The sequence below is a fragment of the Pistacia vera genome, unplaced genomic scaffold, assembly GCF_008641045.1.
Source record: "Pistacia vera cultivar Batoury unplaced genomic scaffold, PisVer_v2 Contig218, whole genome shotgun sequence".
Classification (NCBI taxonomy): domain Eukaryota; kingdom Viridiplantae; phylum Streptophyta; class Magnoliopsida; order Sapindales; family Anacardiaceae; genus Pistacia; species Pistacia vera.
This window is the reverse complement of record NW_022196022.1, coordinates 438,803-451,330: the sequence shown is the minus strand read 5'-3', so window position 1 is coordinate 451,330 and position 12,528 is coordinate 438,803. Positions and strand designations below refer to the sequence as shown.

The 12,528-nt window shown below is 36.6% G+C and overlaps 2 protein-coding genes and 2 pseudogenes across 3 annotated transcripts; all 4 read right to left on the bottom strand.

Annotated features, from left to right (window-relative positions):
* Nucleotides 1-119: 119 nt before the first annotated feature.
* On the bottom strand, nucleotides 120-1,537 carry LOC116130171 (UDP-glycosyltransferase 87A1-like). 2 transcript variants are annotated; one of them, XM_031415923.1, is made up of 2 exons: nucleotides 1,130-1,537; nucleotides 120-336 (listed from the first exon to the last, which is right to left on the bottom strand). In XM_031415923.1, the coding sequence occupies exons 1-2, from the start codon at nucleotides 1,351-1,353 to the stop codon at nucleotides 267-269; spliced, it is 294 nt and encodes a 97-aa protein (XP_031271783.1). In that variant the 5' UTR covers nucleotides 1,354-1,537; the 3' UTR covers nucleotides 120-266. The 2 variants fall into 2 exon arrangements, with proteins under 2 accessions (XP_031271783.1, XP_031271784.1); XM_031415924.1 differs by having other exon boundaries at nucleotides 120-251.
* A 2,082-nt stretch (nucleotides 1,538-3,619) lies between these two features.
* Nucleotides 3,620-6,071, bottom strand: LOC116130185 (annotated as a pseudogene).
* Nucleotides 6,072-6,412: 341 nt separating this feature from the next.
* On the bottom strand, nucleotides 6,413-8,991 carry LOC116130184 (annotated as a pseudogene).
* A 1,968-nt stretch (nucleotides 8,992-10,959) lies between these two features.
* Nucleotides 10,960-12,528, bottom strand: LOC116130271 (protein CHLOROPLAST IMPORT APPARATUS 2). The gene is made up of 3 exons (XM_031416027.1): nucleotides 11,896-12,528; nucleotides 11,637-11,786; nucleotides 10,960-11,529 (listed from the first exon to the last, which is right to left on the bottom strand). Exons 1-3 carry the CDS (start codon nucleotides 12,415-12,417, stop codon nucleotides 11,503-11,505), a joined length of 699 nt encoding a protein of 232 aa, XP_031271887.1. The 5' UTR covers nucleotides 12,418-12,528; the 3' UTR covers nucleotides 10,960-11,502.

The window sequence follows — 12,528 nt, the reverse complement described above, 5'->3', positions numbered from 1 at the left end:
CAACCACTGGAGTTAGTTGAGATCATTGAGACTAGTAGTTATTGAAGAATTGTGGTCTTTGAGTTGAAAGTTGGTTATGGTAGGTCCAACTGGGTAGATGGGGAAAGGGAATCGTGCTTTTAATTTGTCTATCATGACTTGAGCTTCGAGGTTGTAGACGGAAGTGAAGAAGAGATGCAAAACTTCTTTCAGATCAGCTACCCTTGTTGAAGGAAGTCCGGGGATGTAGTCCACTTTCTCGTCTCCAGGCTCTTAAAAAACCAAGCTTATGTGATACAATCAAAGAAATTTGTAATTATATGCATCTGTATTTTGTATATCCCATGGGAGTGAAGCCTTGTAAAAAAAAAAAAAAAAAAAAAAAATCAAGGGCGTTGAACCTAAAAATTTACATATTTATATAATAAATTTATTGTATACTTGGAAAAACTTTATATTACTATAACCCATGCTAATCGAATATTTCTCACACACACATATATATATCCAAGAGAAAATAAATATTGAGTAGAACTATCTCTAGGTGGTTAGTGGTTCGATAGACGGCTCTTAGTGCATTATTTAAATGTCTTAATTTTGATATTTTCTCAGTTACTAATAAGAATTATCACCAAAGTTCTTATTCGACTTATAATTTTAAGATCTTAGGAGATTAGATAAAATGCACATAAGTTGGTTCGAACACTCTCAATCATTAAAAAAAAAAAATCTTGTTTGAGTTTGAACCTCTCATCGATTGCTAATAGAAATAACCATTAAAACCCCTACTTAGCCAATAATTCTAACTTCTTGAAAAATTAAATGAAATGTATATAAATGGCTCAAACACCCGAAAAAATTAAAAAAAAAAAAGATCTTGATTCTTGAGTCTTGACTAAGCATTCCGTTGTATTTTAGAATTGATAGATTCGATGCTTTAATGTCTCATGATGACAGCATGTGCACAAAATCCCATGTTATGATCATCAATGCACATGATTTTATAGACCAGACAGAAGCCAGGAAGCCAGCTTTGAATAAGTATGACAAAACTTTTAAGAGAAAAAATGTACGTTAGGTTTCTTGCTCATCTACCCATGGTTATGATTCTAACTGAAATGAAAAACGCTTGTGTTAAACAAAAACGCACCTGGAGGCTGGAAGTTCAACTGGGAAATGCCCATTTTTAACGAGGAGGTCAATATGATGGTAAACTGACAATTCAGATGCAGACATTGGCCAAAGCGAAGCTACAGGAATGTTCCTGCGGTTTCCAACGTCAACAGCCCAAGGCATGTAAGAATCAGCTATAATAGCAGTCCCCGGGGTCTCAAACTCAACCTCATCCAATAGCTTCTCAAAAGGAGCTTCCATTTTTGTGAAAACAGATTCGAAGAAGCCAGGAAAATTCTTGCCACGTACAAGCTCAGAGGGTATTACATTGGGCACTGTAACGAACCGGATGCTGTCGGGCTTGGTTTCGGAATCGATGAAGCAAAACCACTCTTCAGTGACAACAAAAGTAATGAGAAAATGAGATCATCTTGAAACGAGTAGCTTGCAGAGGTCCATCATGGGATCGATATGGCCTCTACCAGGAAAAGGTAGGGATACTAAATGGAAGATTTTCATGTTTGGCGTTTTTGTTTGGGATGGATCCTCAGAATATTATTACAGCACTCCGTAGAAACGACCTCCAAGGAGTAGCTTACAGAGGTGGGAATTTGGCCCGCGCAGGACAGGTCCTTACCAGGCCCAAGGGAGGAGGGACCGGCCTGGGGTCCGGGCCTGGGACCGATACCAGGCTTGGGCCTGTTTATTTTTAAAAACCCTTAAAATTACATAAACTTCATGAAAATTATCAAAAACTTTCTATAATATACAATATACATAATAAATTCAAGAGTTACAATATAATTTTACAAAAAAAATTTCTAGCCCATAGGACGGTCCTATGAAAACTCATGGGCCTGGACCAGTCCTTCAAGATTTGGGTCTGGTCCCTTAAGGACCAGTCTTTCATGATTTGGGCTCAGTCCCAAAAGGACCGATCCCAAATTGGGCCCAATCCTTAAGGGCTCAGGCTCGGGACCAATTGAGTTCGGGTCTTGCCCACCTCTAGTAGCTTCATATTAGGTGAGTAATTCAAGTTAGTGACCCCAAAAGTGGAGGCCACACCATGGGTAGCCTAGCCGTGAGGCAAACAAAGGGGATTACAAATGATATAACTTACAATTTCTGGTTCGATTCTTTCGTTGGGCACAAAAATGACCCCTTTGTCCATTATTTACTTGGGGGCCATGGCGGCGCAAGCTGGCTCGGACAGTGGAGGCCACATGAATTTTGCTTTTCAGGATGTAAACAAAGTAGGACCAAAAAATTTAACAAATTTATGTTTACACGTGATTTGCTTCTCCACTACACTCGTTCATATTGTTGTACCAAACATTAATATTATGAAAATATAGAGTATATCATGCATTCCATTCTTTGTTTTGAGGCACCATTAGATGACCCATACAAACTTATGTTACGACACATTTTCGTAATCACCCTTCTTATATTTTCAAAGTATTCATGCCTAATTTTGAGTGCCTTTTTCATCTTCATATAATTTCAAATAATCCATTAGTCGTCCCAAATTATAAAAGAAAATACCGGTCACAAGGGGGGAGGTTAGGGTTAGGGTTCTCAATTTTCAAAGTGGGATGTTAAAGTTAATGAGAGAAGAAAGGGGTATAACCACTTGATTTGTGGTCGAATGACAAGATTGTGGGCTACGTATAAATCTTGTATTCGAGTCTCACAAAATAGCTACCTATTATATTTGTGACTTACTTGGCTCATTGGGCTTGTAGAATGTTCAATAGATACCATGGATTAGTTAAGATAACGCGACTTGTTAGTTACAAAAAAAAGAAAGAAAAAAGGGGTATGTGATGAATTAGTTTCTAAAATTAGGGGTGAACATGAATTTTTCCCACATAATCTAATCTCGAGTGGACCGATAAGAAGGCAAAAAGGCCCATGACCCAAATGTATCATTTCATAGGACGGTGCTACATAATTTCTTATTACAAATTAACCCTACAAACAAGTTTATGCGAAATGGTTTAATTAATTTCATAGAAATCTAATGGATTATTTTAAATAAATGTCATATCAATACTGTTTTCCATTCATTTGGGTACCCATTTCGAAAATAATTCCAAAAATTACTTTTATGTCTATATATGAAAACAATAAAATAACATTATGTGTGCTGGAATATTCAGTGGGTGGCCCCAAGCCAACGTAAATTGTCGTATACGGCATTCTGTTTTGAAGCAAGAAGTTGGACCAAAAGTTAAATTCTGTATACAAAACTTTCGCTTCCAACTTCTCTTTTTACTCTCCATCCAATCTTCCAATCCTCCTAAATTTGCTTACTGTTTGGAATTTGATCCGCAAAAAGTGGAAATGTAAGCATTGAAATTATAATATAAACATCTTTAAGATCCTAAATTTCAATCTTTACACTATGACTATTATAAGAGATAGCATTAAAAACTTACTTAACTATTAATTTCAAGATTTGAAAAACATCGAGGTGTACAGCTATCTAGACAACACAAATGCCACAAAAAAAAAAAAACCACCCTTAAAGGGTGGAACTCAACCACAATGTGTCAAAATACACTGATGGAAGAATGGACAACACCCTCAATTGGTCACACCAAGGTACTAAAATCCCCATATCACCCTCCCATCTGGAAACCTAGAAGTGTCCCCAGAGCCACCCAAAACTGACCCACTATTGAGCACTCCCGCGACAATCTCGTCCATTTGGGCATTTGAAACTGATAGAAAACTTTCCAATGAGATGAACAAGACACAGCCACTGGGCTGAGAATCAACCACTGGAGTTAGTTGAGATCATTGAGACTAGTAGTTATTGAAGAATTGTGGTCTTTGAGTTGAAAGTTGGTTATGGTAGGTCCAACTGGTAGATGGGGAAAGGGAATGTGCTTTAATTTGTCTATAGACTTGAGCAGGTTGTAGACGGAAGTGAAGAAGAGATGCAAAACTTCTTTCAGATCAGCTACCCTTGTTGAAGGAAGTCCGGGGATGTAGTCCACTTTCTCGTCTCCAGGTCTTAAAAACCAAGCTTATGTGATACAATCAAAGAAATTTGTAATTAATGCATCTGTATTTTGTATATCCCATGGGAGTGAAGCCTTGTAAAAAAAAAAAAAAAAAAATCAAGGGCGTTGAACCTAAAAATTTACATATTTTATAAAAATTTATGTATACTTGGAAAAACTTTATATTTACTATAACCCATGCTAATCGAATATTTCTCACACACATATATATATCCAAAGAGAAATAAATATTGAGTAGAACTATCTCTAGGTGGTTAGTGGTTCGATAGACGGCTCTTAGTGCATTATTTAAATGTCTTAATTTTGTATTTTCTCAGTTCTAATAAGATTATCACCAAAGTTCTTATTCGACTTATAATTTAAGATCTTAGGAGATTAGATAAATGCACATAAGTTGGTTCGAACACTCTCAATCATTAAAAAAAAAAAATCTTGTTTGAGTTTGAACTCTCATCGATGCTAACATAGATGAGTTGAAAGTAGGGTATCGTAGGTCCAACTGGGTAAACGGGGAAAGGGAATTCCGCTCTTAATTTGTCAATCACTTGAGCTTCAAGCTTGTAGACTGAAGTGAAGAAAAGATACTGTGCTTTTGACACCCCTGAAACACTTTCCAGGACCCGATGTAAAACTTGTCTTTCACCTCCATACAAAACAGTTGGAAGATCAGCTACCCTTGTTGAAGGAAGTCCGGGGATGTAGTCCACCACCTCTTCTCCACGCTCTTCAGAACCCAAGATTATCAGATGCAAACAAAGAAATTTTTAATTACATGCATATGTATTTAGTACGGGGGGACGACCTCTCTTTATATTGAAATTAACTCCATCATCATACTGAATACTAATACACACATGATGTGCAGATTAATTTGCTAATAGGCAATTAATAATATTTTTGTCTATGTTCGTGCACAAGTACTTGTTGGAATTGGAGTGTGATAATATATAGTAAATTAAATCGCTATAGCCAATGAAATTAATTTATTAAATGCCTGTTGAAGATTAACATCATTGATTTTATCTACCTTTGTTTGTACAGTATCCCTAGAGAAAAGGAATCATGATCTTGACTGCATATCCTGTTCGAAGTTATTTTATCCTTTCAATTGTCACAAGAAGCATTTTATATCCTTTAGGTTAATATTAAGAAAATACTATCTGCTCTAGAAAGTATATATACATATATATGTTTATTATTATTATTTGTAAACTGTTTTTCCTTCTGCAATACGGACGTAGCCCAGTTGTAAAAGATGACAGCAAGTGCACATAAATCCATGCTATGATCCTGATTGCACTGATTTTTTCCCAGGATCATTCCAGCTATGTATGATTTTTAGTTTAAGAGAAGAAAATGTTACGTTCTTGCTCTCATCTTTTCTAATCTGTAAACTCAAACTGAAGTGAAAAACGCATAAAAAATATATAGTTTATACGCACCTGAAAGTTCAACCGGGAAATGCCCATTTTTAAGAAGGAGCTCATGATGATGAAAAACTGAAAATACAGATGCAGACATTGGCCAAAGCGAAGCCACCGGAATGTTCCTCCGGTTACCAACATCAACAGCCCAACGCATGTAAGAATCAGCTACGATAGCAAACACTGGGAACTCTAGCTCATCCAGTAGCTCCTCAAAAGGAGCTTCCATCTTTGTGAAAACAGCTTCCACGAAGCCAGGAAAGTCCTTGGCGCGATCAAGCTCAGACGGTATAACATTGGGAACAGTAGCGAACCGGACGTTCTCCGGCTTGGTTTCGGAACCAATGAAGCCAAGCCACTCTTCAGTGACGACAAAAGTGATGAGAATATGAGGTTGTCTTGAAACGAGTAGCTTGCAGAGATTCATCATGGGATTGATATGGCCTCTACCAGGATAAGGCAGGGCCAGTACGTGGCAGATCTTCATGCTTGATGTTTTGGTTTGGGATTGAGCCATATGCAATCAATGAATTCTGAGAATTTTATTACTGCAAACTGTGTGGAAGTTTGATAGTCTAGCTAGAAGAGACCCTTATAAGGAGTAAATCAAAGAGACTGACTTACAGTTACCAAAAAGAAAAAGACTTCCTTACAGAAGATTAATTGGCGTAAATACCCTCAAGAGCAATAATACAGTTACCGAGAAATGTATACCGAATTCAAGGACTGGATGACGTCACATTATCATATTTTCTTAAAAAAAAGAATTATGATTAATCGACGGTCAAGATGATACCACATCATTCAATGTATGAATTCGATACATATTCTTCGATCACTGTATTATTTTTCATACCCTCAATATTAAGTGGGTGGCCCCAAAAGTTGAGCCAACGTAAAGTTGTCATATATGGCATTCTGATTTTGAAGCAAGAAGTTGGACCAAAAGTATAACAATAATACTATACTTACAAAGATTTCCATACAAAGTGAGATGGCAAAAAATGAATGGAAGAGTCAAACAAAAAGTCAAACACATTAAATTTACTATTCCATTCATTTTTTGTCACATCACTTTGTATGGAGATCTTTATAAAATATCTTTATAAGTGTAGTATTACTCAAAGTATAAATTATGTATACAAAACTTTCGCTTCCAACTTCTCTTTTTACTCTCCATCCAATCTTCCAATCCTCCAAAATTTGATTACTGTTTGGAATTCGATCCGCAAAAAATGAAAAATGTAAGCATTGGAACTATGATATAAACCTCTTTAAAATATCCTAAGTTCTAATCTCCACGAGTACTTATAAATAATAGTTATTAAAAACTTACCTGACCATTAATTTCAAGACCCTGAAAAACTAGTTGAGGTGCGCAAACTAGCCTAAACAACCAAAAAAAAAAAAACCCACCCTTCAAGAGTGGAACTCCACCACAGTGTGTCAAAAATACACTGATGGAAGAATTGTACAACACGCTTAATTGGTCACACCAAGGCACTAAAATCCTCATATCATCCCTCCCATCTGGAAACCTAGAAGTGTCACCACGAGCCATCCACAAATAGCTGACCCCACTATTGAGCACTCCCGCGACAATCTCGTCCATTTGAGCATTTGAAACTGATAGAAAACTTTCCAATGAGATGAACAAGACAGAGCCACTGGGCTGAGAATCCAACCACTGGAGTTAGTTGAGATCATTGAGACTAGTAGTTATTGAAGAATTGTGGTCTTTGAGTTGAAAGTTGGGTATGGTAGGTCAAACTGGATAGACGGCGAAAGGGAATTGTGCTTCTAATTTGTCTATGACTTGAGCAGGTTGTAGACGGAAGTGAAGAAGAGATGCAAAACTTCTTTCAGATCAGCTACCCTTGTTGAAGGAAGTCCGGGGATGTAGTCCACTTTCTCGTCTCCAGGTTCTTGAAAAACCAAGATTATGTGATACAATCAAAGAAATTTGTAATTATATGCATCTGTATTTTGTATGTCCTATGGGAATGAGGCCTTGCTTAAAATAAAAAAAATAAAAAATCAAGGGCGTTGAACCTAAAAATTTACATATTTATAAAATATATTTATTGTATACTTGGGAAAACTTTATCCTATGATTTTCTTGTTGATTAGATGAATTACTAGAACCCATGCCAATAGAATATTTCACACACACACGTGTGTGTATATATATATATATATCCGAGAGAAAATGGATCTTGAGTAAAACTATCTCTAGGTTGTTAGTGGTTCGATAAAGGGTTCTTAGTGTATTGCTCAAAATGTCTTAATTCGAGTCTTTTCCCGATTATTAATAGGAGTAGTCATTAGAGATCTTATCCAACTGATAGTTCTAAGGTCTTAAGAGATTAGTTGAAATACGTATAAATTGGTTAGGACACCCTCAATCATTAAAAAAAAAAATCTTGTTTGAGTTCGAATCTCTCATCGATTGCTAATAGGAGTAACTATTAGAATTTTCATTTTATTAGAATTTTTATTTAATTAATAGTTTTAAGGTCTCGAAAAATTAATTAAAATATATTAAAAGGGCTAAAATACCTCGAAAAAATAAAAAAATGGATCTTGATTCTTGATTCTAGACTACGCATTTTGTTGTATTTTAGAATTGATAGATTCGATGCTTTAATGTCATAATTGATAGATTCGATTCTTTAAATGTCATAATAAATCAATACTGTTACGTTAGGTTAAAATTAAGAGAATACGACACATTGTTTTGTTACTGTTCTCTACTAAGTCTCAAGATGACAGCATGTGCACAAAATCTCATGTTATAATCATCAATGCACATGATTTTATAGACCAGACAGGAGCCAGTTTTAATTGAATGAGTATGACACAACTTTTAAGGGAAAAAATGTACGCTAGGTTTCTTGCTCATCTACCCATGGTTATGATTCAAACTGAAATGAGAAACGCTTGTGTTAAACAAAAACGCACCTGGAGGCTGGAAGTTCAACCGGGAAATGCCCATTTTTAACGAGGAGGTCAATATGATGGTAAACTGACAATTCAGATGCAGACATTGGCCAAAGCGAAGCTACAGGAATGTTCCTACGGTTTCCAACGTCAACAGCCCAGGTCATGTAAGAATCAGCTATAATAGCAGTCCCCGGGGTCTCAAACTCAACCTCATCCAATAGCTTCTCAAAAGGAGCTTCCATTTTTGTGAAAACAGATTCGAAGAAGCCAGGAAAATTCTTGCCACGGACAAGCTCAGAGGGTATTACATTGGGCACTGTAGCGAACAGGATGCTGTCGGGCTGGGTTTCGGAATCGATGAAGCAAAGCTACTCTTCAGTGACAACAAAAGTAATGAGAAAATGAGATCGTCTTGAAACGAGTAGCTTGCAGAGGTTCATCATGGGATCGATATGGCCTCTGCCAGGAAAAGGCAGGGCTACTAAATGGAAGATTTTCATGTTTGATGTTTGTGTTTGAGATGGATCCTCATAATATTATTACAGCACTCCGTAGAAACGACCTCAAAGGAGTAGCTTGTCAGAGGTGGGAATTTGGCCCGGGCAGAACCGGTCCTTACCAGGCCCAGGGGACTAGAGACCAGTACCAGGCCCAGGCCTGTTTATTTTTAAAAACCCTTAAAATTACATAAACTCCCTGAAAATTATCAAAAACCTTCTAAATATATCCAAATACATAATTTTACAAAAAAAAAAATTCTAGCCTATAGGACTGATCTTGGGACCAGGCCCTATGAAAACTCATGGGCCTGGACCAGTCCTTCAAGATTTGGGTTCGGTCCCTTAAAAACCAGTCTTTCATGATTTGGGCCCAGTCCCAAAAGGACCGATCTCAAATTGGGTCCAATCCTTGAGGGCTCAGGCCCGGGACCAACTAAGCTCGGCCCTTGCCCACCTCTAGTAGCTTCATATTAGGGTGAGTAATTTAAGAAAGTGGCCCCAAAAGTGGAAGCCACACCCACCCATGGGTAGCCTTGCCGTGAGGCAAACAAAGGGGATTACAAATAATATAACTTACAATTTCTAGTTCGATTCTTTCGTTGGGCACAAAGATAACCCCTTTGTCCATTATTTACTTGGGGGCCATGGTGGCGCAAGCTGGCCTAGACAGTGGAGACCACATGAATTTTGCTTTTCAAGATGTAAACAAAGTAGGACCAAAAAATTTAATAAATTTATGTTTACACGTGATTTGCTTCTCCACTACACTCGTTCATATTGTTGTACCAAACATTAATATTATGAAATTATAAAGTATATCATGCTTTCCATTCTTTGTTTTGAGGCACCATTAGATGACACATAAAAACTTATGTTACGACACATTTTGGTAATCACCCTTCTTATATTTTCAAAGTACTCATGCCTAATTTTGAGTGCCTTTTTCATCTTCATATAATTTCAAATAAATCCATTAGTCATCCCACATTATAAAAGAAAATACCAATTGGTCAAAATAATTTAGAATAAAATTTAACTATTGTTAGGGTTAGGTATTTTTTTTTTTTTTTGGGGGGGGGGGGGGGGGAACCCGATAATTGTCTCTCTTGCAACTTGAACACAAAACCTGTAGGTATAACTAACCCTAATAGCTAAAAGGTTTATCATGAGGTCACAAGGGGGGACGTTAGGGTTAGGGTTCTCAATTTTCAAAGTGGGATGTTAAAGTTAATGAGAGAAGAAAGGGGTGTAACCACTTGATTTGTGATCGAATGATAAGATTGTGGATTACGCATAGGTCTTGTGTTCGAGTCACACAAAATGGCAACCTATAATATTTGTGACTTACTTAGCTCATTAGGCTTGTAGAATGTTCAATGGATACTGTGGATTAGTTAAAGTGACGCCACTTGTCAATTACAAAAAAAAAAAAAGGGGGGGCGGGGGGGGCGGGGGGGGCCGGGGCCTGAGGGGCGCGTATACGAAATTAGTTTCTAAAATTAGGTGTGAACATGAGTTTTTCCCACATAATCTAATCTCGAGTGGACCGATAAGAAAGCAAAAAGGCCCATGACCCAAATGTATCATCTCCTAGGACGGGGCTACATATTTTCTTATTACAAATTAACCCTACAAACAAGTTTATGCGAAATGGTTTAATTAATTTCATAGAAATCTAATGGATTATTTTAAATAAATGTCATATCAATACTGTTTTCCATTCATTTGGGTACCCATTTCGAAAATAATTCCAAAAATTACTTTTATGTCTATATATGAAAACAATAAAATAACATTATGTGTGCTGGAAATGTGTTTTTTTTTTTTTTTTTGATGCTCAATTGTCCAAGTCAATTTGTGCGTATCTCAACTAATCTTCGAAATTCATCGAACACCCTATAAACTTAATAGACTAGATAAGTCACAAATGTAATAGAATCTATCAATAACTTAAAGTTTTGCCATCAGACCACAAGCCAAATGCTTAGAAATTATGTATTTTTCTTGGAATAAAGTCCCCCGCTGAGTCATCCATAAGATAGAGTGACATATCTTGCCCACAATAATTTCTCAGTGCAGCTGAATTGTCTACATAGAAAATGCCACTAGACATAAAGAGATAAAAACACAAAGCTGAAGCAACCCCACAACCAAATTTCAAATAAATGGACCACTTTTTGTGAAAACTTATTCGAATCCCACCTTTAATCAAGCATACCCAGATGCTAAATTCTCTGAATTTGACTCTTTTCACCAGAAAAATGGCAAAACTAGACCTTGCTGAGATATATATATACATATCACAGTTGGGTCAATTTCAATTAGGAGTAATTCATAACACATCACATAATGGAATTGGTCAGTGGGTCCATCACAAAAAGTTGCACAAGAAGTTCCCAGAAAGTCTGTATCGATGAATAGATAAAGATATTTTTTCCTTACTTTAAAAAAAGCACATACAAAGTGAGATATTTTTCAGATATTTCTAAGCTCATAATTTTGACTATCTTCTCATGAAACTCTCTTAACAAATCGACCCTGCAGCAACCGATTGATTAACATCCAAATTAATCTTGATTAGTATTATATGGAGAAGACATAATTAGTTCAGAAATTAATTAAGAGAAGAATAAAGATTAATTAACCTTAAGTCTTGGTCTTTTATCTGCATTGAGTTTGCGAACTTGGTACCTTATCTTCTTGGAGAACAGTCTTGTTTGACGTTTCTCTTTGTACCTTAAAACACTTGCTTCTCTTCTTGCTTTTTCTTCTTCCATCACTGGAACCTCTCCCATCTATGGACAATTCAGTACAAATTTTCACTTATATTTACTAGATAATTAATTGAAAATCATAAAACTTGTGAAATGAATGAAAGATAAGTAATTAGTTGAGTATACTAACGTAGTAGCCATTGTTTGCCATTGAAAGAGAATACTCATCAGCCCAGAGAGGTCCACGATCAGACCATGCATCTAACACTTCTTGATAGTTCAAATTCAAGTTCAAAGATGCCACTTTGTTGTTGTTCTCATCTTCATCCCGAAACCCGAGATTTTCTTTTTTTATAACCTCTTCGGGAAAGAACTTTCTTTTGAATTCATCAATCTGTTCTTCTGATCTTTCTTCTTCTTCTTCTTCTTCGTCCTCTTCTTCTTGTTGTTGTTGTTGAGCATTGGGATGAATAAATCCTTGGCCCCAGTCCATGAAATTCCAACTAAGTTGAGTCAGCTGCTGCTGTGTGTTATCTTTCGCTAACTTCTCTTCATTTTCATTAAGCCCCCAAATGCCCTCCAATTCATCCATGATATTCATGTCATCTTCGCCATAAAACTCAGCTTTCATGTCGACAAATTCAGTTTCAATGGTCACAGGAACTTGTTGTTCTTCCTTCTTCGGGCTTCTTAACAACGAATAGTACCCCATTTCACCTCTCTCCTTCTCTCACTCTCTTTCACTTCCTCTTACTCTTTACATCCATGTATGCATGGCGCAATTCAAAAGAAACCTGAACCTGTATGTCTAAAACAGATTATG